The 27249-nt window shown below is 25.8% G+C and overlaps 1 protein-coding gene across 19 annotated transcripts in view; it reads right to left on the reverse strand.

Annotated features, from left to right (window-relative positions):
• LOC107455963 (uncharacterized) overlaps positions 1–27249 on the reverse strand; it is an 88999-nt gene that overhangs the window by 20873 nt on the left and 40877 nt on the right. For 18 of the 19 annotated variants that reach the window (XR_001585648.4, XR_006225232.3, XR_011636586.2 and 15 more), the window contains 8 exons: positions 19281–19448; positions 17996–18097; positions 15114–15167; positions 10413–10484; positions 9045–9164; positions 8724–8862; positions 1687–1985; positions 124–294 (listed from right to left, as the gene is read on the reverse strand). Coding sequence is in view for 12 of the 19 variants with exons in the window: in XM_016073699.4 (XP_015929185.2) it covers positions 124–294; positions 1687–1985; positions 8724–8862; positions 9045–9164; positions 10413–10484; positions 15114–15167; positions 17996–18097; positions 19281–19448 (1125 nt within the window). In the remaining 7 variants the exon portion in view is untranslated. Of the gene's footprint in view, positions 1–123; positions 295–1686; positions 1986–8723; positions 8863–9044; positions 9165–10412; positions 10485–15113; positions 15168–17995; positions 18098–19280; positions 19449–21647; positions 21788–27249 lie in introns of those variants that run through there. The other variant, XM_043043006.3, reaches the window with a different exon arrangement.

Below are 27249 nucleotides of genomic sequence, written 5' to 3' on the forward strand. Positions count from 1 at the left end.
GAATGAAAAGTTTCGGTAGAGTAAACAATTTAACAATTTAAGGCAACAAACACCCAAAAACAATTTAAGGCAACTTATAACTCCATTTGACATTCATTAACTATAAAATATTGTGTAACTCACTCAGAATCAGGAGAGACAGATCTAGCTTTTCGATTCTGTGACAAGTGAGGACTGTCATTTGATCTAGATTTATGATGTCTATGTTTCTCTGGAGAATGACGATGGTGCCCTTCTTTATCTGATCTAGAACTTTTATAAGAAGTTGACTGCTTAGAGCCTTTGTCTGTTTCCCTATTAATAAAAGAAAGACATTTTTATTTACATAAAATATTAAATGCAAGAGCACTAAATTCAAACAGCTTCTTTTTATATAATAAGAAAAGAAAAAAAAAGTTCTTTTTTAATTTTTAAGAAAAACAATTTTTAATAAGTATAAATAATGAATAGAGAGTAATTAGTTATTATGTTATGGGGATTTTTATATATTTGGCAATGAAATTTTTTATATTGAATAAAAAAAAAAACGTTGATTAAATCATAATTAACCCACTGGCGGTTAAGGAAATGGGCAAAATTGGGAGAATGTTTCTCCCCTACACACAGTTCCCCTATCAGTTAACATGGGAAAACCGGTTTTGCTATGCAGAGAAGACTGCAGGTTAAAATGCGACTTTTTACGTGCAGAACCGTCAGTGGGTTAAATCATCCTATATGAATTTCACTTGTCATTTTTTAAATTAAAATTATCAAATTGGGTTGTTTGCTATGAGGGGTACCCCACCCTCCAAAAAAAAAAAAGTACAATTTTCAGGAAACAAAAAAATGAATATACTATAAATATTTTCTTATTAAATTTACAATTTTATTTAGCTAATTCTGAACACAATGTAAATCTAACAATTATTTAATTTCTAGTAATATTTTGCAAACCATTATTTTTAAAAGGCACAACTAACATTGCGGAAAATCGACTGTCTGGACTGACACAATACTTTTTTCATCATCTGAAGTGGCAAAGCATATGAGTTTAGAAGGGAAATGGGTGAATTAATAATCACGAATCAATTTCTTTAAAAATTTTTATTGGATTGATTTGATAATTTGATGGATTTTTTAAGGTTCACATTTTCATTTTAGCAACTTTCTTAGCAATTGACTAATATCATAAGAAATGCACTTCCATCCAAGTTAAGCTCTGATTATTGATGCACTTTACCTATTTTTCTTTTTTTTTACCATTAAAAATTATTTGTGATAGGATTATAAATTATTGATACACTAAAAACAACTCAAATGATAAAATTATTTAAATAAATTTTAAAATCACATCTAAAAAAAATCCAATTTCTGTAAAACTTAGCCACAGTCATAAATGTTATTTTTTTATCCATTATTTTGGGTCAGGTTTTACATTGAAGATACAATAAAATAAAAAAAATTATCCCCCCAAAAAATATTTTAATGAAATATTAAAAATATCTACTATAAATAGTAAAAATCATCCTCGAAACTACTTATATAAAATTTCAAAAAAGCATTTAAAATACAACAAGAATCACATGCACCTGCCCACCTCCCCCCAAAAATAGTTATGACGACTTGTCCCCAAGACCCCTGTGGGCATCCCAGGTTTCTACTGTTTAAACAGAAGTAATGAAGTCAATGATTTGAATTTTTGCTTACCTTCCCGAATAATGTTTTGAAGATTTAGCTGAAGTTGGAGAATCAGACCTTTTACGTTTTTTGCCTTCATGCTTAGATAATTCCTCAACACTGGAAGAAGAATGCCGAGATCGCTTCTTCTTGTCATATTTTTTCAGTTCAAAAGCATTATTAGTAGGTATTTCAATTATTTGATGATGACCTTTCTTATGCTTTGACTTTAACAGGACTGGTTCGAGTCTGAAATATTGCTTTGGTGATGAGCTTCTTGACGAGGATGATGATGAAGAATGAGATGGTTTTCTTTTCCTTTTTGCCTTCTATAAAATTTTTAGTAAAAAATTAAGAAAGCAATAAAAATAAGGCAAACATAAAATCTAAACAATACATGCAAGATTGAATTTACTAGAAACTAAATGCAAGATGGAAAGTTGTAGGAATAAGAAGAAAAATTCTTAAGAGAAATTGTTCGCACAGAATAAAATGTTTTTACAGTAGGGATGCACAAGTTTTTTCAGAAGAGGGCCGTAGAAAGATAAATTTTGCTTTTGGAGATTTGCTGAATGCTTATATTGATTATAATTTATTTATCCTTTTAATAATATGTTTATGTAATGAGAACAGTATAAATTCGTTACTAAAAATGAAAGATAAAGCATACTTATAATATTTTTGAATTTTAAAAAAAAATTTTGAAGTTTTGCATTTATTGACTTTAATTAAATTATAACATGTAATTACATAACAGGTTATCAGTTTTCTCTATTGAAAAACTATACTTAAATTTTTTTAGTAAACCCTAAAACTTCATAAAACATGCTTTTTTAAATAAAAATTTTCTTTAAAAGACACCTATCACTACATTTTGGGACTTTACTGCTTTAATTTTGGCATTTTTTATTAAAATTACTTTAAAAATCATTTCTAAAATTTAATTTATCAATAGCTTTTCGAATTCATCTTTGGATGTAAGGCAGAGGGACAATCATTGACCAATCAAGGGTCCCCAGGCTGAAAGTTGTGCACCCTTACTTTACAGTATTATTTTGTCTGAAAATTTATAGTAAGAATGAATACTAGGAAATATATTTATAACTCTAACTGAAATAGAAAAGAATGACATAGTAATAATCTATACATGTTGCTTTAGGTTTCAAATATAATTATGAAAAGTAGTTATTTTAGCTTGGCTTAATTAAAGAAATGTAAAAACATGCACCAATCAACTTACTCTGGTTTAAAATCCCCTGGAACTTGAGAGATCGCATTTAATGAGGCAACAAAAAAACTTAATATTTAATTTGAAAAAGAGTAACACTATCTTAGATATAATCCCGCAATGCAAAATAACAAAAACATATATTCTGTTCTAAGCAGCATTTTTTTTTTCAAACACAAATAAAAGTAAAAACTATTTCAACGAAAAGAAAATTTATTATCAGGAAAGTTTTTTTTACACTTAAAATAATAATCTACAAAACAAGTTGAAGAGCATTTCATTGTTAATAAATAATAGCACATACTAACCAATATAACAATCAATATAAATGATGTTATCTTTTATATTGTAATACAGCTTAACAAGTATTACCATTTTATTTTATAGCACTGTTTAAATAATTTACAGTAAAAAAATATTGTCTTGTCAATTTTAAGGTTATAGTGAAAATTAAAAAAGTAACACTTAAAACAACTCATAATAGAACCTTTTTAAAAAAGATAACCTATTGCACTTAGAACTTGAATTTTGTACCACATCTTCTTCATAGTTATAGATAACTACTTGGTGCATATACAAACTTGTTAACCTTACATAATAATAACATTTATAATTGGTGCTAGATAATTTTATTATCTAATTAAGTGCTCAATTTCTTTAATAAAAAAAATTAAAAAAACAAAAACAAAAAACAGTCAGCCAAAAAAGAAAAACAAACTACTTTTGATCTGAGAATAGTTATTATAAAGAAAATTTTAAGTTATAAAATCAGACACAAAAAAAATACTCCCCACCCCCCCATATACATTTTTGAGCCAAAATGTTTTGAGCCGAAAAAATGTGGCTTCCTCATGGATTAGTTTGAACTCCTTACTATTATTTTTCATATACTTGTTTTTACAGAAAATATTTAAATTTAATTGCACAAATTGAAAAATATTTTGATTTGAAAAACTAGCTTAACTAAATATAATTTATATACACAAACTATTCTTCAGATATATCAGATTACGAAATATAATAGTGTTTTTCTTATGTGTGTGTGTAAAAGTGTTTCCTACACTTATAGATGTAATGTGCTTTTATTTTTTTATTTTTTTGGCAGAGTTTTATATCTATATTTATATATAAAATATACACATATATATATAAAATAAGTATGCGAATACTTATAAACTTAAAATAAGTCTAAAATTAGAAGGTGTGCCCCCTAATGCTAAGCCAATCATTCAAATTTTGTTCTTTATTACAATCATAGTCAACTACAAGTACTTTTTTAAATAACTACAAACAACTTTCGAAATGCAGTTACTGCATCACTACTTCTAGGAAACAAATCTTGCTGTAAAACTTAATTTACACCCATGTTCAAAATGGTTTTTAATAAAAAATTGGCACATTTAAGCAAGAGTTATTAACATACATGGGTATGTTACTTTTAAAAAGTAACGAGTAAGTACGAAACAAAAGAAGTAATGCTTTTAAAGTACATTTGAGAAAATCGAAAATTCTAAGTAACCATAAATTTCATTAAAAAAGCTAAAGAAAAGTATAATTTCAATTTAAAATGCATTAATTAAAAATGTATAAAACTTTAGAATGCATGAAAATATTAAAAATTTGGTTGAAAGAGTGAACATCAAAAATATTCAGAAATCAAAATTCAGTGTCAGCACATAAAAAGGAGTTTTATTAATTTTAAAACTACCAAATTTTAGAAATTTTGTTTTTACTTTCAGAAATTTGTAGTAATAAATTAATTCTTCGAACAAATTTAATAAATATTAAATTTTTTTGTTTAAAGAAATTGGGAAAAAATTAGAAAAATTTATACATATACAGATAAATCCTTTAAATCCATTAAATTAAAAGTTATATTTCATTTTTTAAAAAGATAAGAAAAAGTAATAATTTCAGAATTTTAAATAATGAAGATTTTTTAATTTGCAATATAGATATTCCATATAGAATCCACTCAACAAAAATTCATCACAAAAGTTATGTTTTTAAATTTGCTTACATGAATTAAATGTTTGCATGGTGAAATTCAAAAAGAAAAGAAATAATAAGACTCTGGTATTTTTTTAACTACTTACTATATTTTTATTAAATGAAGCATAACTTTCATTTTTAACATTTATTTTTAAAAAAATTAAGCAAAACTCTCGATATTAGTTTACATAAATATTAACACCGAGTCCCTTAATTAAAATAATTCTAAGAAAAGGGAATATTTAGTTTGGGTTTTAAACATGTAAATTTTGTTTAAAAAAAATGGAGCTTTCATACATTGCAGACCGATGATATACCAAAATGGATTGTGGATGAATGAATTGTGAAAATGCTGAAAAGAACAATATTTTTTGAAAGGAACCAAGCTTTTTGTCTAATTTACGACAAGAATCGACACGGTACAGGAAAAAAAAATCACATTTTGGAAAAGGGGAAATTAAGCACTTTTTAGAAACACCTCTAAGGGCTTTTAAAAAATGAAAATTGAAAATAAGCACTTTTTAAAAATGCAATGCACCCTGCTAAAAGTAGTTGCCAGGCATCGCTCCAAACTAGTGTCTTATTTTATCGCATTACTCAATACACTACTTTTTTTTAGAAAGTAGTGATTACAGTAGTTTCACGACTTGTATTACCCTACTTCTGACCATTGGTCAAACTACTTAACATAAGTTGCAAAAAATAAAGCTTCAAAAGAGCTTTTCAATTGATATACTTTAAATTTTTAAATTAAATAATTTATAACCTCACAAGTTTTGAATATCTTCTTCCATCCTAAGAGTTGAAAGGAAATACTAATGTTTTGTCTGATTTTACACCTTAAAATAGTACATATATTTATGATGGTTGAACCATCCAGGTTACTAAAACATAATTAAGATAACATAGAAACTGAATTATTAGATCACACATTATTAATGTGATAATTAAAAAAATATTTTTCTTATTCGGTTGACTGTATACACAGTGCCTACAAATACTACTTTATTCATATTAATGTACAACATTAACAAGTGTAATTGCTTGTTATATGCTTAAAAAAAATATCTAAAATCATTAACATGGCTGTTTAAATCTAGTTATATAGACAGTGATTAGAGAGATTTCTTGGTGTTGCAGTGTATATCGTTCAAATAGAAAACAATTAACTGCGCAAATTTTTTAATTAATATTCAGTGATAAACTATTTTTGTACATATATTGTCATATTGAGGCGTCAAAGTAACATTTTGGATAGAAAATTAAGTTAAACCTGACATATTATTATTAAAATGTAAAGTCCTATCATGTCAGTAAAATATGAAGCGTTCAAATAGTAATAATTATAAAAATAAGATATTATAATAGATTTACAAAATAAATGAAATAATGTTTAAATTTTTATTAAATTACTACATACCTAATTCAAAATAATTTAATGGATATCTGATTATTATTAGTTACAAAAAAATTTAGAATTCAGCTGGCCAAAACAAAACTTAAATACTTACATTACATTATCCTACAGTTGTTGTTTAATATTGAAATAAAAAAGGACAACATTCAGAAAAATATCAATATAACAAAACACATACATGTAGATACTGCATAATTACATGTAATAAATTCTGATTATCTTATAAACTTATACAAAGGGAAAAAATATTAAAGAAAAGTGTCTTACGTTTGAAAACTTTCACAATTATATATTTATACGGTTTCAAATAAAATGACAAAGTAATTAAGTTTCATGCTAAGAGGTAAATTTAGTTTTTTCAATATTTAAATAAAGTTTATTGCTTTCAGTAAAAGTAGTACCAGCATTTAAAAAACTTGAGTGCTTGTGAAGTACTTGGCTTAACTAATTTAATCTACTTTTTCTCTCCCTAAAACTAACTTTTTAATAGTTCATACAAGTCCTATGTCTATTATTACTTTTCATAATATAAAAGTTTTTTTAGAGTAAACTTATTATTTTTTATTTAAAAAGTAATTAATTATATTTTTTCCTTGTGAAAAAATTAACAAACTGAATTGCAAAAATTGTTAGGTAAGTAAATTTATACAATATTTAATATCAAAAACTACAAAAGAAGGATACAATTTTGCTTAAAATGAGAAAAAAAATATTTTAATTATATTTTTTACTATTTTTTTACAACAATATAAAATACAAAAAAAAAAAAATAAATAAATAAAAAGAAACAAAATATAATTTCGATTTTACACTCAAAATTTAATATACTTCTATGAAAAAGAACAGAAACATAATATTTTAATTACTATTGATAACACAAAATATTTCCAAACTACCATACTTGATGAAAGTCTTACTAATTAAATGCTTCCGATGATTTTTTAAATTAAATTCAAGGAATAACAAGGTTATTTTAAAAGAATATCATATTAAAAAAAAAGTAATTTTGTTCTTGTCATTTGTATTTTTCATTAATATTATTCTCTTCCTTTATAAGAATATTTGAATGAGGCAAAACAAGGAAGAATAAAATTCAACTTTGCTTATTCATTAAATATACAAACCTTAAAATGTAGGTCAGTTCTGGAAAAATACAAACTGTTATAATCAATCGTTAACATTAAAACATAAAATTATTTAGAGTGTGAAAACAAAATAAATTTTCTTAACCATATTAATTGAATTTTAAAAAGTGTCAATAAGGAAAATTTGGCTTTAAATTCAAGAGGAACTATTATTTTAAATTATTTTTTTTCTTTTGAAAAGAAATTTTATCAAAACAAATAAAAATTTGAAACAAGTTATAATAAATATTTCTAGTGGAACATTAATTTTTTGTACTTGCAATGGATTTTAAATAATTTGGCACTATAACATAGTGTGTGTCCTGAAATACGACTGATAAATTCCTAAATGCAAGAAATTTTATGTGGATTCTATTAAATTCATGAATTTATATTTAGAACAATTATAATACTTTGTGTGAAAAATAGTACCCGTTTATATGCAAAAAGAAATTAACTCATGCATAAATGCATTTGCTCTGTAATGGTAAAAAAAAAAAAAAATGTGTATAAAATATAATCCTAAAAAAAATGATAATAACGACAATAGTATCTTAGAACAAAAATACACTATAAAACCTAAAACAGATAAATTTTTGGAGTAAATGAAAAATATTAAATTTTGATTACAGAACATGTTATTTTGTAACTTAACTCATGGTACCATAAAATAAGACAATTTTAATATGAATATATTTTGGGAAAAAAGAGGAAATAATTTTTTTGTACATAAAATAGATATTTATAAATTTAATCCTAACAGTTGGGCAAGTTTTTTCATGAAAACCTTCCTATTGAACACTCAGTTTTCATTGTACAGTCGAAGTGTGAGCTCCCTTCTTGAACCTTAGTAAACTAAAGTCAATTCTTTATTTATTTTTACATTAAATCGCTTAACTTTCTTTTAGACAAATTTCGATAAAATATAGAAAAAATTTAATTTTTATTTGTTCTCTCAAAGAATCATAAGGTAACAATGAATTTTACTTCATTTTTTTTCTATACATTGAATTTTTATCCGAATTAAATTAATGCTCATTAAGTAGCTTGGTCAATTTTCAACCTTCTATACAGCAAAATATTAAATAGTGAAGCTTTCCTTGATTTCATTAAGCAATTTAATTAGTGTCTAGTTGTAGAACTAAAATTTTTTGAACAACTTGCAAACAAATTATTCTAAAGAAGCATAAAATTCATACGACTTTGATATATACGAATTGTCAGGATGTAAGCAAAGTTAGCTCTTTCATAAAGCAATCACTTCTGTTTTAATACTGGGTTCACAAATAAAAAAACTTAAACTTACTTTAGCTTCATAAATATCTTTTCTTGAACGAGAATCTTTGGAATATCTAATGCTTTCAGAACTTGAACTTCTTTTTCTATGCTCTTTGTGGCTCTGGTCAATTTTAGCAGAAGGTTTTGATTTTTTACGAAGCATATCACTAGAATAATGTTAAAAATAAATAATAAATAAAGATGAGTTATTTTATAAATATAAAGGTAAAATTATATTATTGATAAAGAAATCTTAATAACAATAGTTACAAGATTTGGAATTTATCATTCTGACACAAAGATCATTTAACTACAATGTAACAAGAAAAGAACAAAAATAAAAATGTACCTCTCAACTTCAGAATTGCTGTTTCTACTACTCGATCTGCTACTGCTCTCTTCCTCTTGTGAGTCACTTTCACTAGCTGAGCTACTTGAGCTAGAACGTGTATGCTGTTTCTTATGGTTGCTATAAAAAAGAGAAATTAATATAGGACAAGTTTTTCAAAACAAAAAGATAAAGGAAACAAACTATTTTCCAGCATAAACTAAGTAAAGTAAATGAACAATAATTATTGATCACTTTTTGTCAAGACTTATTAATCACCCCTGTTTAAGTAAAATAAATACTATACTAAAACAATTGAAATAAGGCAAACACTATTTAAACATTTCATTTTCTTATAAAGATTTTTTTTAAAAAAGATATAAACTTTACCAAATAAAATATTTTAATTAATACAGTGGAAACATCTGTAAAATAGATTTGTCTGAAAAACTTTTTCTCCCTTTAAAGTCCTAGTTTTTCTCTCATTTTTTATTGATATGGTATAACAATTAAGAGCAGTCCAAATTTTTGAATTTCTCCAGAAAAAGTTGTGCAAACATGAAAACAAATTGTTTCATTGAAGTTACTCTTTAATAAAAAGATTTGAGGGAAAGTTTCTTTTGTTGATAAAACAATTTATCAAAGTAATGGCTTTTAAAGAAACAATAACTTTCAACTTCTTTGCATTAAAATTTTAAACTTAACTGTACACGCAAGTTAATTATCAAGTCAGGGGCAAAACTATAAGAATCTCTTGTGATTATTCTGATGATTACAATATTTTTACTCTAGAACCCACCACTACTAAGTGAAATCTGAGGTCCATGATTGACCTAAACAGTATGCAAATCAATCTGCCATTGCAAGGATTGGAAGAAATGGAGGGTAAATTATAATTGTTTTATACCAATCCATACATAAAAGCTTTATAGCTGCAAAACTATTAATTATATTGACTTGCATTTGATCTTATTAAACTGAACGTAAATAAAATGTTTAAGAATAAAAAAAAAGAATGTCTTCAATGTCAGATATGGAAAGTACATAAGTAAAACCATTAATCCATTCAACTTGTAATGCCTAACGTGTAAATAGATACAAGTTTAAATTTGCATTTTTCAAATATAAAATCTTGATAACTTCTATACCATTCATTTAGAATTGGATTCATTTGATTCAGAGCAAAAAGTACTTGTAAACAATACCTCATTTATCTAGATAGCAATATTTAAATATCTCACCCCTCCTTCCAGTATAACTCTTAAAGATAGAATGTAAAGTGTCCCAATGTCTTTAAATCATATTTATATCATGTACTACAAATAATAAAAATTTAATTCTTATGTCACAAAGTGCACTTTTAAGTGGAAAAATTGAGAGAGCAATTACCTTTTATGCTTGTTTTTTTCTTTGCTTGGTTTTTTTAACTTTTTCTTTTTATGAACTTCTACTGATTCAGATCTGTTTAAAAAATGTACATAATTTAATAATATTACTAGTCCACAGTGTAAATAATTTAGAAATCCAATTGTTATGACATTGTTTATGTAAAACTACGACATTTTAAAATATGTACATATATACATAAGAAAGGCTAAAAACATTACCGAAGTTCCAAAAAAGGATGGCCAATGTAGAAAAAAAAAAGAAATAAACATGTTAATGGTCTTTGAATATATAATCTATTTCATTTCAAAAACATGTTAAAAAACTGAGTCCAATTCTGTTTATGTGCAATGTTAAAAAATAATTTTTAGTCCAAATAATTTTTAAAAGCAATTGTCTTTTCATGCAAGATAATTAGATTAGGTTGATCAGTGAACATCAAGCAGAGAATGAAAGGGAAAAATGAATAAAAATCTATTGATAAATCAAAAAAAGATTTTTTTCATAAATAATGTTCTTTCATCTTTTTTACAAAAAAATAATATATGGTATATGTAAAACAAACTCATTTAAAATAAATAAATAAATAAAAAATATTAATGGGCAATTTCACGATTCATGAAAGTTATGTTTGTAACTTTCAATGCATACAACTCAGATTAAAAATATCAAACTATTCTAATAACTTTCCTTTAGGTAACTATCAGTATTATTAACACTTACTCCGATTCTAGAATTTTCATAGGTGAAATTTTCCTAAAACCTAAAAACTGAGATTTATGGATGTAACACAAATATATTAATCTGTTACATAATATGTTTAATTTTCAAAAAATTCTAAAGCCTACGAAAAATAGTGAAAATCAGAGGAAGTGCAAACAGCAACAATTTTTATACAGAGTTATACACATTTAAAGTTTGCAAGCATGAGATTCATAAATTGTGGAATTTCAATGATTGAAGCACTTTAAACTTTTTGTTAAAAAAATTATGGAAAAGACCCCTGAGTGATGATGTTCATATCTGGTAAAATAAAATATTGTACAACAATTTGAGATAAACGTAACTGCAATGTATACATTGATGTAAATAATTGTGTTTATAGAGCATATTTTCACAAATCTAAATTTTCTTTATGTGACAAAAAAATTTGTGTTAAGTAATTAATGATATTTAATAATTAATAATATTGAATAATTAACAATATTTATAATTGGCAGCATAAGAAAAAGCTTTCTTTCTGTTTTGGTTTTAGTAAAACAGAAAATTTAGAGTTTCCAAGTGAAACAAAACAACAGAAAAAAACTTTTCAAAATGTCTTTAAATTCTGTTCTTACATCATTAAACAGAAAAGAGAAATAAAAACACTTTTTAATAGCCTCTTACTTAGCTAACAACTTTCTCAGCATTTCTATTTTAGAAATATTAATGGAAAGTTAAATTTGCTAAGTAGTCTAATAAATAGTAATCTAATAAATCCAGTCATAAAAAAAATTAAAAAATTAAAATTTTGGAAATTTTAATAAACTTTTTTTTCCAACTTTTTCAAAGCACTGATTTTTTTAAAATTGATCTTCAGATTTAGTTAAATACACTGCATGCAAAACCTTGTAAGCATGAAAATTAAGTGTTAGATAGATTACTGTTTTCAAACAAGAGTAATTTTTTTACATAACACTTTGAGCATATCACACCCAAATATTTCTATGTTTATTTTTTATCATCTTACCCTTTGTGAACAAACTGATCTGCTGAGAAATTCTGTTGAGTTGCATTGATGTTCTAATAATATTTTTGTAACCACCAGAACATGAGGGTAAATTTTTAATACAGTAGGGAACCGATTATCTGGAACGATCGGAACCGTCACTATTCTGGATAACTGATTTTTCCAGTTTTATGAATCACTACAAAAAGCCGTTTTTTTATTGTTAAATCCAACTAAATAAAAAAATATTTGGAGATAATCTTAAAAAGAAGAAAAAACGAAGTAATACACTAATGATTATTTCCAAAATGATGGTAAGGTAAACATCGTTCAAAAAAGAAAGAAAATTCCTAAAATCTTATAAGGAAAAAAAAATTTTTTTAAAAAATGGGGGGGAAATTTATCGAATATCGTTCCGGTTTTTTGGTTTTCTGATTTCCGGATAACGAGTTCCGCACTGTACTACATTTTCATTTCTAATTTTCAAACTCAATCATTATCCATATTGGTGATTAATTGCATATGAATGAAAGCAGAAGTTAATGACAAAAAAATAGAAGGCTCCTAACTTACTATTTCTGATTCATTGTTAAAAATGTTTAAGATTTACATTTATCTATTGTGTAGTTATTCATTAACAAACAATAGTTTTTCTGACCCTTTCAATACTCAGAATGCATTCAAAAGACAGCAATGCATTTTGTTTAAATGCTTCGAATATTTTTATGATCTGATTAAATATATAAAATCTTCTGAACAGTAAAATTCACTGAAAATTTAAATCCTAATATCAATAACAGAGTTTTCTAGATTATCGAGCCAGTTCTCCATCACCTCATAAATACAACATTCGTGGAGGGATGCAAAGGAAGTTCTCTATGATCCATTCTGGTTTTAGAAAACTGCTGTTTACCTCTGTTAACCTTCTATAGCTTCATCTGTCATACTCTAATTTCTATTCTCAAACTATCAATCCAAATAATTATTTATTTTTTAAATATTAAATATTTTATTAAAATAAACACAATAATTTTAGTTGGTGCAGCATATGTGTCAGCAATAACTTGCAAACCATTAAATTATATTTACCTATTTGCAGTGTAAAAAAAAAAAAAATTATTTTCTAAAACCTTATTTGAACCCATCAGATAAATTTTAAACAAAGAAAATATAATTTAAATATTTGTAACAAGTGAGGATTAAATATGATATTAATTCAATAAACACAAGTACATTTTGAGGAAAAAATAGCAAAACCCCTAACTTTCATATTCACTATAGCATACATTTTATATGCACTTACCTATTCATTTTTAACAAAGTTAGAAAATTTTTTAACAGGTTCAAATTGGCATAACAGTCATATCAATGAAAGAAATCTTATTTCTAACAACTGAGAGAAACTCATACGATAACATATCATACATAGAATTGTCCATGAGAAATCATATATGATCAAGACAGTCGACCCTATCCTCGACTGCTCTCTAGAGAAGATCTCTTTGTGGATCTGGTCTATGTGCTTGATATGCTCAAAGTTGCTGGCGTCATTGACTTGATTTAGCATCGCTAACAATAGAAGACTGGCAACAACAACAGAATTTTCAATTCAATTTTCCCTTCCTAATTTACTTATAATTTAAAATTGACAGAGATTTAAAAATAGTAATTATCATAAATTCATCGGACAAACTATATTAAGATAAAATAGTCATACTGTTGTAACACAATATTTTGGACAAATTTTCTCTTAAGAGACTTTACTACACTGGTCTTCAACCAATTTATAAATTTTTTTAAATAATCTAAAAATAAGTTAAGTACGGTGTAAATATTCACTGAATGTAAAGTTGAAAACTTCAATTCCAAGCATTTAGGGTATTGACATTTTTCCCCCAGTTGTACACATATTTTTAATATTAGATACTCAGAGAATATAAAATATGTTCAGAAAATACTAAGCTTAAAGAACGTAATTGTTCTTATAATCATCATTTAAAAATCTATATTTTTTTTTAGAAAAGTAGTAACATTTACCTTTAATCAATATGCCCTTGCACACAGCAAAAGAAAGGGAAGAGATTAAAATTTCTGATCATTTTAATTAAAAAATTTGAACATTGTCTCACTAGAAATAATTTTGCAATTTTTATCTTTTAACCAAAAAAAAAGTTTATGTATTTAAACACATGGTAGAAAATATTTATTTATTACACAATTAAAAGAAGAAATGGTGAATATAGGTAAAATATATATTACTACTAATCAATAAAGAGTTTATGCACACTATTTAAAAATCACAAAAGTATGTGAAATAATGGCTAATAAAGTTGAAAACACATAAAGTTGAAATATTTATTAAATTTTGACATTGTTATAATACATAAAACTATTTTGAAAAAAATATAATGCATATTGATAAATTTTTGCATTTTTAAAAAATATTTAAACGATGAGAGTGAATAAAATACCTGCATTATGTTTAACAAAATGTTAATTCAAACCTCCTAATATTAAACCTCAGGGTTAACTTTTTACATATTTCCTTCAAAAATATCAAGAAGTCAAGTTTTATATTTTTCTTTTGGAAGAATACAAGTAAGACTAACATTTAGTAGGTTAAATAAAAATTACATAACTATAAATAAACATGAATTAAAAAAACAATTTTCATTTAAGATATTTAAGTTTTTAAAAAATTTCTAAAATAAAATCTTTTACCAGATACAAAAGAAACTTTAAAAAAATATTTTGAAGTAATTAAAATATTAGAATTTTCAATTTTCATATCATAGAATAGCATTTATTATAAAACATCAGAACAAATATAGTTTAATAATATCCAAAATTAACTTTGATCTAATAAATAAGGGTTATAATGTTAGTATTTATCAATGTTAGTATTTATTAGTATTTTATTAATCTTAAATTTTAAAAAAAAATCATTGATAGACTCTGAGAGGAAAAGAATATTTCAAAAGAAATAAAATTCTTACCGTTCTTTTCTGTGCCTTTTTGCACTTTTCTTTTTCTTAGAAACAGTATCACCTCTAAAATAGAAATAAAGCTTAAGATATTTTATCAGGGAATGAATAATATATGCAGGAGAAAAAGAAAAAAAATAATAAGTGATTTCTAAAAAAATTAAAATATTTATATAATTATGAAATCTTATAAATAACTATCAGTCAATAAAAGTGTGAAGTTTAATTATATCTGTAACTGCAACTAATTTTATAGGTTTGGTGATAAGATACTAGTAGAATTGACTTTCAAACAAATAAACAAAGCTGCAAAAATTACAAAATGTCATTATAGGAATAGATAAAATATACTTTACATTTTTGTTTGATGGGAACACAATTTTACCATAATTTTATTTCTAAAACACTTAAAATGTTAACTTATATTTTTTAGTAAGAATGCATACATAATCTGTAAATAATTTTTGAAGCACCTAAAAATATATATTATTAATGAGTTTTTAAATACTAATTGGTTTTCTGCTTTTTATTGAATTATAAATTGTATAATAACTGCAGATTAAAGACTGAAAAAGCATCCAATCTAATTTGTACATTTAACCCAGTTGGACAAATTTCAGTTTTTGAAGAATGTAAAAATTTTAATTTAACTGCATTATCTCGTTTTATAAAAAAAAAGGTTGTAGCTTTATATATATATATATCAGGGCGTGAAACTTTCATTCGTTAGTGGCGATCAATTATTTAAGGTAAGTTTTACCTTCCAAAATTTTGAGTTTTAAAATCTCCATGCCCTTAGGCTATAATGCTTAAATAAAGTAGCACATTAAAATGTTTTAAAATCAAGCAACAGAATTTTCTTTTATTTAGAATAAAAACCTGCTTTTCAACTATGAAACCATTGCTTCTAGAAACTTTGAAATCTTAAGCCAACCTTATTTTAATTTAATATTACAGTGCCCGCCGCTAATAAAATCACCGGATAATAAAATCAGCCGCTTTATAAAATCAAATCGGCAAAAACCGAATCGTTACAATATTAATACATGTTAAAAACATCCTTTAATAAAATCAATGCCGCCGCTTTTTAAAATCAAAATTTTGACTACATAATAAATCAAAGGTGCAATATTGCAGCTTTTTTTGTTCTTATTTATAAAATTTTATTTTTCCGAAGTTTAAAGATTTTTTTAGAAGAAGCAACAGCTACTCACAAACCTGTGAAACAGGTGTGGTTAGCACTTTTCTGTGATATACATAGTGTAAGAGTTAAGGAAAAATGTGGGTGGTAAGCAGCAAGTTCATAGAAATCAATTTATCAATGTTAATTCCTTGACTTGAATGAAGTTTGGAGAAACCTATCTCACTCAACAGGGGGTCGAATTCTTATCTTACTTTTTTACTGAATGAATCATAGAAGAGAGAGAAGTTTCTTTTGTTATCTATCTTAACAGAGAACATGAATAGATTTCCAAAAACTGTCTGGGCTCATGTTCCATATTATTTAAGCCGTTTGAGTAAATTATAGTTAGAGTACATATCATTTTGAAGTTCGTTTGGTGTTAAATTTTATCAGCATGCCGAAAAGGAAGGATTTGAGTCTTAAACATAAATTCGAAGTGTTGCAAAACTATGATAAGCTTCCTAAATGTAGTCAACGTGAAGCTTCAATGGAGATGGGGCTCATAACTGTTTCGAAGAAATGATCAGCAAGGAAGAAAATGAAATGGACGAGAATTTTTCACGTAACGTAGCTATTGACAATAACCTGCAAACATCAGGAGAAAAATCTGATTCTGAAATTGTTACAGACATAAAAAATTGCAAAGTTATTTCCCATCAAGAAATGGAGGAATCAGACTCAGAAGATGAAATAAACTCATCAGTGCCATCTTCAATGGAAGTCAGAAAAGCACTTAATGTATTGCGGCAAGCTTTAGAACAAAGAGGAGGAATATCGAAAACTATAAAAACTTCTATAAACTCTCAAATGATGTTGAAAAGTTAACTTTAAATACTGCAACTCAAGCAACCATTGATCGGTTTTTTGCAAAACTTTTTCAAATTTAATCTTATGTAGGGTTTTACTTTATTAAAATAATTAAATTGGTTAAAATAAAGCATTAATCTGATCATTATTTCAGCTTTTAAAGTGTGTGCATTTAGAATATATCGTAAAATTTTTTTTTTTTTCTCCAAATGTTGAATTGCCTCTTAATAAAATCAGCCGCTTAATAAAATCAAAAGAGCATAAAACGAAAGTGATTTTAATAAACGGCGGGCACTGTATTATGATTGCAATAAATGTGTTTTGAATTTGAAGCCCCTATATTCTTTTATGATTTCAGCTATTAAAAAGTTTTTCATACTTTTTATGAATGTAAAATTGTGGGGAGAAACTAATGAAGAGTTAGCACTTTTTTCAGATAAAATAAAAAGAAGAAGAAAAAAAAAGAGAAAAAAACACAAAACATCAATTAAGAAGAGAGGGAAGAGGATCTTTGTAAAATTGTGCAAATTCAGAAATACATCTTTAAAATGGAAGCGCAGAGCGCAGTTTAAAAAAATAGTTTATTAACTAAACAGCAAATTAAAATTGAATAAATGTAGTCATACTTCAGTAACTGTTCTAGGATTCTTCAGTTCATGAAAATTTATTTTTTAAAAATAAAAATTCGGGGATCATTATTTATCCCAGAAATGTACTGATTAGGAATTATCCTGAGTCACCCTAAATTTTGCCTCACAGCCAATTACAGATTAATATCCTTATATTGTGATTCGCGACTCTTCAACTAGGTTATATACAGGGACTCATCCAGAATTTCATGTATAAAAAATTTCCACAAAAATTTTCATTTCATAAAAATTAATTGAAATTCTATCATAAGTACCTTTCTCGACTACTATGAGATTTCTTCTTTTTTCTCTTCTTATTCTTTTCCTTTTCTTGAGATTTTTCAGGCGAAGAATCACTGCTTGAATCTGGAATAAGCCTGCCATAGAAAAAAAATTTTTTTTAAGTAGTTCCTTATTTATATTAAATCATGGTAATTAATTACAGAATAAATATATTTTAAGATTGTTACTTATTTCTATTATTAAAAACTTAAATATTAACAGAAACGACCAAAGTAACAAACAATAATAATAAACTAAGTCAACATTTTTGAAAAAATTCAGAAGACAAATAAAATTCCATTTCTTAAAAAGACAATAAAAATTATTCTATAAGCATTTAGCAAAAAAAATAAAATAATAATAATAATAATAATAAAATTTAAAAAAAACTATCATAAAAATAAATAAATAAATAAAATAAAATAAAAAACTTTTTACGTGAATTTCTTTTACCAATTGACCACAAAATCATTTTTAGAAAATACCAGTTATTTGATATAAGTTGTAATAAAATAAAAATAAAATTTTAATAAAGCTTTTCATAAGTTGACTGAATTTTAAATGACTGTCGAAGAATTTTTCAAGTTTTACAACAGTTTTTACAAAAATTTTTGAACTTCAAAAACGTATAATTTTTCATAATTATTAAGAAAGCCATTACTCATTTTCAGAATGGGGGGGGGGGAATCTGAAAATCGTGGAGCATAAAAGTCTTCTCTGCTGCCTTGCTTGCATATTGCCAACCTTCCAAAATAAAAATTCATATTTCTTAACAAGGATTCAATTTGTTAAAAATTGAAGGTAGTTTTCTATCAATAATTTCCAAACACAAAATCACATTCTACAAGACAAAGTTAACATTTTTTATGCAGATATTAATTTAAATAAATGGAACATATTTAACATGCTATTAACTTATAAAAGTTAAAAGCATGCAAATAAAATATAAGAAAGAAAATAAAGAGAAGTCACCAGTTTCCAAGGTTACAGAATCTTAATTTTTGAGTTAAAAAATTAATTTTTGGTATACAAGTAATCATATTGCTTTTTAAAAGAAAATTTAAAAATTCAAAATTCCTTTTTTACTCCCTTTATAATATTATTTTGAAGGTAGCAATTTTGCTGATATTTTTGAGAAGTTATAATAAGGAAGGAAGGCTGATAAATAGTGCCGAAATCAACATATAAATTTAACTAAACTTATTTTCAACAAGAGCCTTAAAAGCAAAAAACTATTTTAATTAGACAAAATACATAGACAATATGATAGATAATTACGTATATTTCTTTTTAGCTTCCTCGGCAGCAGCTGCTGCAGCTTCTTTGGACTTCCTTTCTGGATCCAATGAGCTCCCTTCTACAAAGAATGGACTGATACCAAGAGCTTCTCGCATCTTTGCATTTTTTTCCTGGCTGGCTTCTGCAATTTGGTGGCTTTCTTTAACACTGAAACAGAAAATGAAATATTAACAACAAATATTTTTATTATCTGGACATGAGTACTTCTTTTCGCATGAAATCAGACATATAAGGTAGTTATCCCAAAACATATTAATTATGCTGAATAATATAGCAATATGTTGGATCTTTTTATAATTCTTGATTTGTAAACATTATGAAAATAACACAGATTTTTGAAGAAAGAATTGTTATCTGGCTTGCAGTTGTGCACCTTTGGAATATCAACACAAATGTTTTTTTAACAATGAAATAATAAGTCATGTAATCTTATGTTCAATATTAATGCATTTTACTTTTATTTGGAGAAATAAAGAAAGAAAAGAAATGACATATTTTATATTCCCTTTTCTTTTTCTAAGAACTACAATAGCATAGTGGTTAAGGTACTGAGTTGTCATTGTGAAAAATCGGGGTTCCATCCCCGACTTCAAAGCACTCACAAAGCAGATTTAGATAAAAGGACAAATTTTCAGTGAACACAAGATTTTAATTAAAAAACTTCCTTCAAGCATTTAAATTTTTTGTAGCTACTTTCAACCTTTTAGTCACCACTTAATATTGACAAAATTCGCTTGAAGAACACATTTTTTTCAAAAATGTTTTTAATTTTTATAAAAATCCAAACTCATTATTTGCTTACATTTCTTAAAATTTAAAAATTTATTTGTAGTTATAAAACAAGTTATTGAATTTAAAAAATTTTGTTCTTGTATCCGAATCTTCAAAAATTGACTGCTGGTTGGAATAGGGAAATTCTGCTCCGTATTTTATATTTTCATAATGAGTAATATTAAAAAACTTTCCAGGATAGTGACAAATTTTCCCCGAAAGGCATACACGTATATTACGCACATCTGGCTTGAAGTCCACACAGTTTCAGATCAAGCTGTGTCAACTTGTTGAAAAGCAGAGATGGCTGATATGCATAGCCATTATCACATTGTTGGTCTCGAAATGTTGAAGTCTTGACTTACATGACCCTCTTAACCTACAAACTGGCTGTTGTAGGAGCGCTTACATATTTTTACTTTCTCTCTCTGAAGAGAGAGATGTTTGATTAGAAGAGACATTAGTAATTTTAAGAAGTATCTCCGTTTTTTAGCTCACTAAGATATTTTAAAATACATTAACGCTTTTCTAAATAATCTTGTCAATACTGATTACTTAGAGCACCATGTAGTTTAACTATGAATGTAGGTAGTTTAACTCTCTCAGAAATTCTATTCTTTTCTGATAAACTAGGACAATTGAATTTATATCAGTGTGATTTCTAAATACAACAAAATAAAAAAAAACATTTATAAGTATTTTACAAAAAAAGTAAATAAATCATAGTGTTTACTAATAAATTTAAAAAATTTTACTAAAATAACAATAAGCATCCCATTTTTTAATAATATCACAAATCCAAAATTGAAATTTGTTTATTAGAAGAGGGTTTAAACATTCAAAATTTTTAAAGTAACATAATTTCTTACAAAAATAAATTTAGAAATTCAATTAACTTTTTGTGAGAGCCCAATTATTGACATGATCGGTAGTGAAAATAAAAGACTAAGATAAATATTAAACCATTAAAAAAAAATTTTTTTTAAAAAGTCAAAAAATAAAATTTAAAAAATTTACAAAAAGCACACCTCTTTCGATTTCTATAATTAATTGTTTTTAATAAATTATAATAAATTATATAATAAATAATTATTTGTAAAATATATTCCATAACAGATTATTTGCAAAATTATATAAATATAATATCATTTCAAACGAAAAAAATATCTCTAATTATCCATTTCAGGTTAATTAATCTACGTTCCGCTATTATCAATTTTGAAGTTTTAAATTCAATTAGGAAACTAATTAAACTTATTATTTTTATTTATCTTTTGTTAATTAACAAAATAATCATATGATAGGGGGGAAATCCTTTGAAATCAAATAAGAATTAGTCGCATCACAAATTCTAATAAAGTTTGAGAACAAATTATGGCGCTATTTTGGAGTTCCAAAAATAGAAACGAAAAATACAAGAAAAATGTCATTTCCAAATGTCTCCTCACAACAACGACCATTCTCAAATCATTTGTTTCAGAAACCCGCTATACATCGAAAGATGAACAGATACGCAAGATCGAGCAACTGCATTTTTACATCCATGTTGTTATAAGTATCACCATATTTATTTACCTGTAAAATGTGGTCATAGTTCGTTGATTGTCACTAGTCTGATGTGAAGGCCTGTCTCCAGTTCCGGTAACATTAAGTCCTCGGAGAAAAGCCGGTGGAATTCTGGGTAACAGGACTCCCCACATCTAAAAATCGATCCGTTTTTGGGGACGGCGCAGTGCTAGGCAGGAAAGGCGACAATCCCATCTCCAGGAAAATTGAAAGGCAAGCGATTCGTAAATCGAGATATTTTACACGGGCTGCTTTATCGAATTAAATTAGGGGAATAATTTAAAGTTTTTTCTTTTATAGATAAGCAGAAAGGAAGTGCTAATAGCTTTGAATCTTGAATGGTGATCGTTAGCAACGATGATTTAAAAAAAACAGGAACGACGCGATCAATTAGTTGCTAAAATCTCCCTCGTAGTTGTTACAAAACAGAATTCCTAGACGATCAATGGAACAAGGTTTATAATATATTTAATTTTAGCACAATTTTAAGATACAATTTTCGATAAATTTTTCATTTATTTTATTTATTTTTTAAATTTAACATTAATCAAAACAAAATACTGCCAAATGAAATACTATTGCATGATTTATCGACATTTATTTTTAATAAAATAAAAATACAGCAAAAATTAAGGGAATTTACATACAGTAATCTTACGGTAGAAGTTTGTTAGTACAGATTATTTGCATAGCTTGCTTTAGTAAAATAATAACAGTCGTATCAAAACTACAACAAAAAGTAGAACGTCAAAATTTTTTGGCAAAAAAAAAAAAAAAAAAGTGAGGAGAAGAAACGATTATTAAATTTAGAACTGGTATTGCTAATCTGCTAATCGAAAGATTAAAAATAGTTAAATTATGTTAATTATAAAATAGTTACAGTTCCTACCCCTTTTTTGAAACGTTGAACGGAAAAGCAGAAGAAAAATATTGCATTTTCAAATAAATTAAAAAATATCTAAGTTTTTTCGTAACCTTTCTCTCTTTTCTGAAGTAAAAGTTGGAATTCAAATTGCGTAAATTCAGGAATAGTACTCTAGTACACATACTTGCTGTTTTGTTTGAGGAATGTGACTTAGGTAGAGTTTATTTTAAAATGCAACAATCAGTTTCTGGAAGGAAAAAAAAAAAAAGCTTTGGAAACAGTTTTATAGAAACAGGATTTTCACCCTATGGAACTGCCTTGGAAAAATTATGTTCTGTCAAAAACGGTAACATACTAAAATTTCATGATCGAAGCTTTTAGAATTAGTAGTATTCCGAGAAGGAGTACCTGAAAGTACTCCTTTTCACCTCTTGGGGCAAGTTGGATCACATAATAAAAATATATTTAGAAACAATGCTGAAGGAAATACAGTAATTGCATTATATTTTTAGTATTTTAAATGAAAAATGCATTTTTAAGGAATAAAAGTCTAATAAAATAAATTTTCAGTTGTAAAAAAAAATCATTTTTATTTTACACAATTATTTATTGAATTTTATTAAAAACAAAATTTTGGCACTTACGCTAAATGATTTGACTCAGTAGCTAAAATTATTAATAACAAAATAAACGTAAATAAAAAATAATAAATGTTTTTCGCAAATTAAATGTGTCAAATGATAGATCAAGCAGTAGCTGTGCAATGAAAACCGTGATTTTTCCTAAATAGAGTGCATGAAAAATAAGAATATCATCTTCATACCTTATTATTTATCCACGTTTGTTGGATATAAAAAATATTTTTATCACCTTTGTACACAAATACAGTTTAAATTAAGACATAAAAAAAGACAAAATCTAAAAATCATATGTCTCTAAAAATTTTGTTAGCTATAATTCCTTAAAAAAAAATTTATTATTCTTTAAAAATATTTCTTTTTTTTTTTTTAAATTTTGTTTCAGTTTAACATATTATACAGTTTAACATTTAATATTTCAGACAATTTTTATTTTTTATTTAATGTGAATAAAACTAGTTTAATGTAATTGAATTGATGTAATTGAAATTAATAAAATGCATATTTCTTTACTAGATAAATACTAAGTAATTTTTAAATATTTGTTAGTTTATATTTCCTATAAGTTTGTTACTCTTCATTTCAGACGTGTGTAACATAAATTTAAAAAAAAAAAAAAAAAAAATTCATGAAAGACTTTTCTCCTTCATAAAAAGTATAAATTTAAATGATTATTATAACTAAAATAATGCTTATAAGAAAGTTTCTCTGAATTATTACGATGGTCTAACCAACCCCCGGTTTTTAATATACAAACTTACCCCGCTTTCAGAAAAAGACCATAATTTTTTTTTTCTTCATCATATTAATCTAAATAGTTGCAAATAATTGTTAGGTGAAAGAGCTAAACCTTTTAAAATAATTGCAATTCATTGCTCGATTTCAATAGAAATAAATTTTAGAAGGTTAAGCATTAGAGTAGTAGATTTGTATAAATTACTTAGCAGAGCTAAAGTACAAATAGTTGCAACAAAAATAGTCCACTTAAACCTAGTCAAGCGATTTTCTTACAGAATTTGTAGTATAAGTGGTGCACCATGTTAATGAAAGAAAAAAAATATGTAATAGCATAATAATATTTAATAGATAATTGAACCTAATCAAACATGTCCCGAGTTCCAACCTAATTTGTCTTTCCCTATATTTCTTATATATGCAACACATATCACAAAATTATAAAAATTCCTATAAATATAAAAAGCAAATTTCACACACAAGTTATTAATGATAACATATCTTGAATTTTCTTCCGAAACATTGGGTTTCTAAAATATATATTTCATTAGTTAGAAATAAGTAAGAAAATAAAAGTTCTTTTGGGAAGTAGTTGAATTGCGAATCGGCAAATAACTAAAAGCGGTTGATATAAAGCATAACACAAACGATATGAAGTACTTGATGTATTAAAATTCAACAATGTTATTAACTAGGCTTGATACAAAAGTAAAAAGGAAACCAAACATCCTCAATTTTTATAAAATCAAAACTATAATAAAGATCTAAAATAAAGCTTTTTATCTGCTTAAATAGCTTTGAACAGATATGACATTATTACTAAATATTATGCAACCTTTTTATGTTTTAAATAGCAAGGTAATTATAAGTCATATCTTTATATGACTATATATAAGTCAAGGAATTATAAGTCTAGGTATTTATAAGTCAAGGAATTACTTTGATGTAACAACAAGCACATGGAATATATTTTAAAAAAGTTTCCCTAGCATTACTAACTACATCATTTTTAAAACACAAATTAACGAAATGAATTCTACTAAGAAAAATATTATTAAGTTTAAATTTTATTTCTTTAAAAAAAACATTATGCACGGAATTATAATCAATTAAAATATAATTTTGTTTTTGGATAAGGGATTTGAAATCCTAAGGAATAAAAAACATACAGATTTCTAACATAAATGTCCAAAACATTCATTTGCGAAAATTAATAAAAATAGGAAACAATTAATTCATAGTAGCTTTTTTTCTTCTTTCCTTCTCTGGATTGGAGAGGGATAAGTAAATATGTAAGTATACATATTTTAAAGTCAAGATAATTTATATAAAGCAAATCATTAAAATTATCACCCTGTTATGCGAATATATCATATATATTTTAAGGGCTAATACTTTCGTGATTCATCGACTAGTAAAGCTTTTATTTAAGGAAATAAATGAATGTTATAATTATATCTAAGAATTTCGCAAGAAAAAATATAAAATTTTTATAAATAATAAAACGAACAAAATGAACTCAAGGTATGAAATGAAATTGTGTTACAAATCATTTGATTATATTCTTGACATGAGAACATAAAAGAAAGGGGAAAGAAAAATTGATGCAAAAACACAAAAAATGAAGAGGGGGAAAAAAAAGAAAGAAAAATTATAGGGGTACACCCGGATATGCTTAAAATTGGAAGGAAAAAAAAAGATACTAAAAAACCACCATTTATGAAATCGTTTTCTAAAGAAGTTACGAAAAAAAAAAGTTTTTTTGAAAACGATTCTATAAATTAGAATCGCTTTTGGAAATCGCTCATTAGAATCGCTTTCTAAACTTCAAGTTTTCAAAATCCTTGTCATTGAAAAAAGAAATATTAATTAACACTTTTATGGTCATGAATTATTTATAAAATGGTTTTTAAATTGTGGAACAAATCTAAATATTTATTTAGAATGTTTCGTTAAGAAAATTTAAATATAGAGTTTGCCTGTACTATTTTGCCAGTGAAATTTTTTTTTCTATTGGAAATGCCTACAATTTGCAGTAAATCTTTTAAAAAAATCTAGAGGAAACGAGTTCTTTAAAGTTAAAGGACGATTAATTCTCACCCCCACGCATGGAAGCTTTCAGTCCACCACCACATCGGCTCGGTAGCACGGGAGATATTCCTGAAAAGCCGCCTCTGGCCTCTACCAAAAGACGGGATGGCAAGGAGACGCATTCTGCTGATCGGACCCCACACAGACTGAGAAGCTGAAGAGAAAATGTTATAGCAGTGAAGCTTTTTTTCAAGGTACTCATTTCAGGGAGTGAGAAAAAAATCCAGTTTTTGAAATTTTTCTTCGCATACATTAGATTTTTTTTTTTCTTCTTCTTTTAGGCAGAAAGCGACAGTGAGAAATAATTTATTTTATTGTAAGCCTAGAGACGGAATCGGTAAAAAAAAAGTGGAATTTATAGTCTTATTTTTTTTTCCCTCAGTAACCCAACGGGAGGTAAGAAGTTAAGTATATCCAAGTATTATTCAACGCCCAGTTAAACTGTGGGGAAACAACAAAAAAAAAATATTTTTTAATATAATAAACAGCTTGGAGGTTTTTTTTTTTGAGAAAATGGATATGGTTATGCAACCTTTATATTCAAGGTCAAATTACAAGTAGAATCATCAGCATTATAAAGTAATAAATTAAATTTTTAAGTTAATAAGGAGTTACTAGTTGTCAAAAAAATTAATTTTATTAATTTTGATACCTTGATTTCGCATATATGGGTGATTCTTTGGAAACATGACAATTGGGAACAAAAAATTTCTTCAAATTTAAAGTCTTTAAAATAATCGAATTTTTTTTTTGCATATTTATTCAGTTACATTTTTTAATATCTTACAGACAGCATTGTAGTTTATTGACATTTGCTAAAGAAGAAGAAAAAAAATAGAAATTCACCAAATTTTGAATGCCAGGAAAATGACATATTAGCTTAGAAGTTAAAAAAAAACAGTCATTTTAAGCTAATAGTAAGTAATTCAACTTAAGCCTTTGCGTTAGATGGACCATGAATTGCTTAAATTAATTCTTTTATTTACTGTAGAAAGAACCAAAAATGTTTTTGTTGCTGATATGTACAGATTAAAATTTTGCACAATAATCAATCATTAAATAAAATTAAAAAAAACTTTGATTACATTCAAGCGTATTACAATCTTACATAAACTTGGTATTAGGTTAATATTTGCTTTCTCTCTTTATATTCAACTGTTTAAAAATATTTCTGGTAACTGTTTCAATGTCCTGGCATTCATAAGCCATGAAAATGACAGCCAGGATAATGACAATTTACCATTATACAGCATTTAACTTTAATTTATCTTTCTTATTATTT

This window comes from Parasteatoda tepidariorum, chromosome 1 (genome assembly GCF_982258835.1).
Source record: "Parasteatoda tepidariorum strain Cologne lab strain chromosome 1, Ptep-v5.0, whole genome shotgun sequence".
NCBI lineage: Eukaryota > Metazoa > Arthropoda > Arachnida > Araneae > Theridiidae > Parasteatoda > Parasteatoda tepidariorum.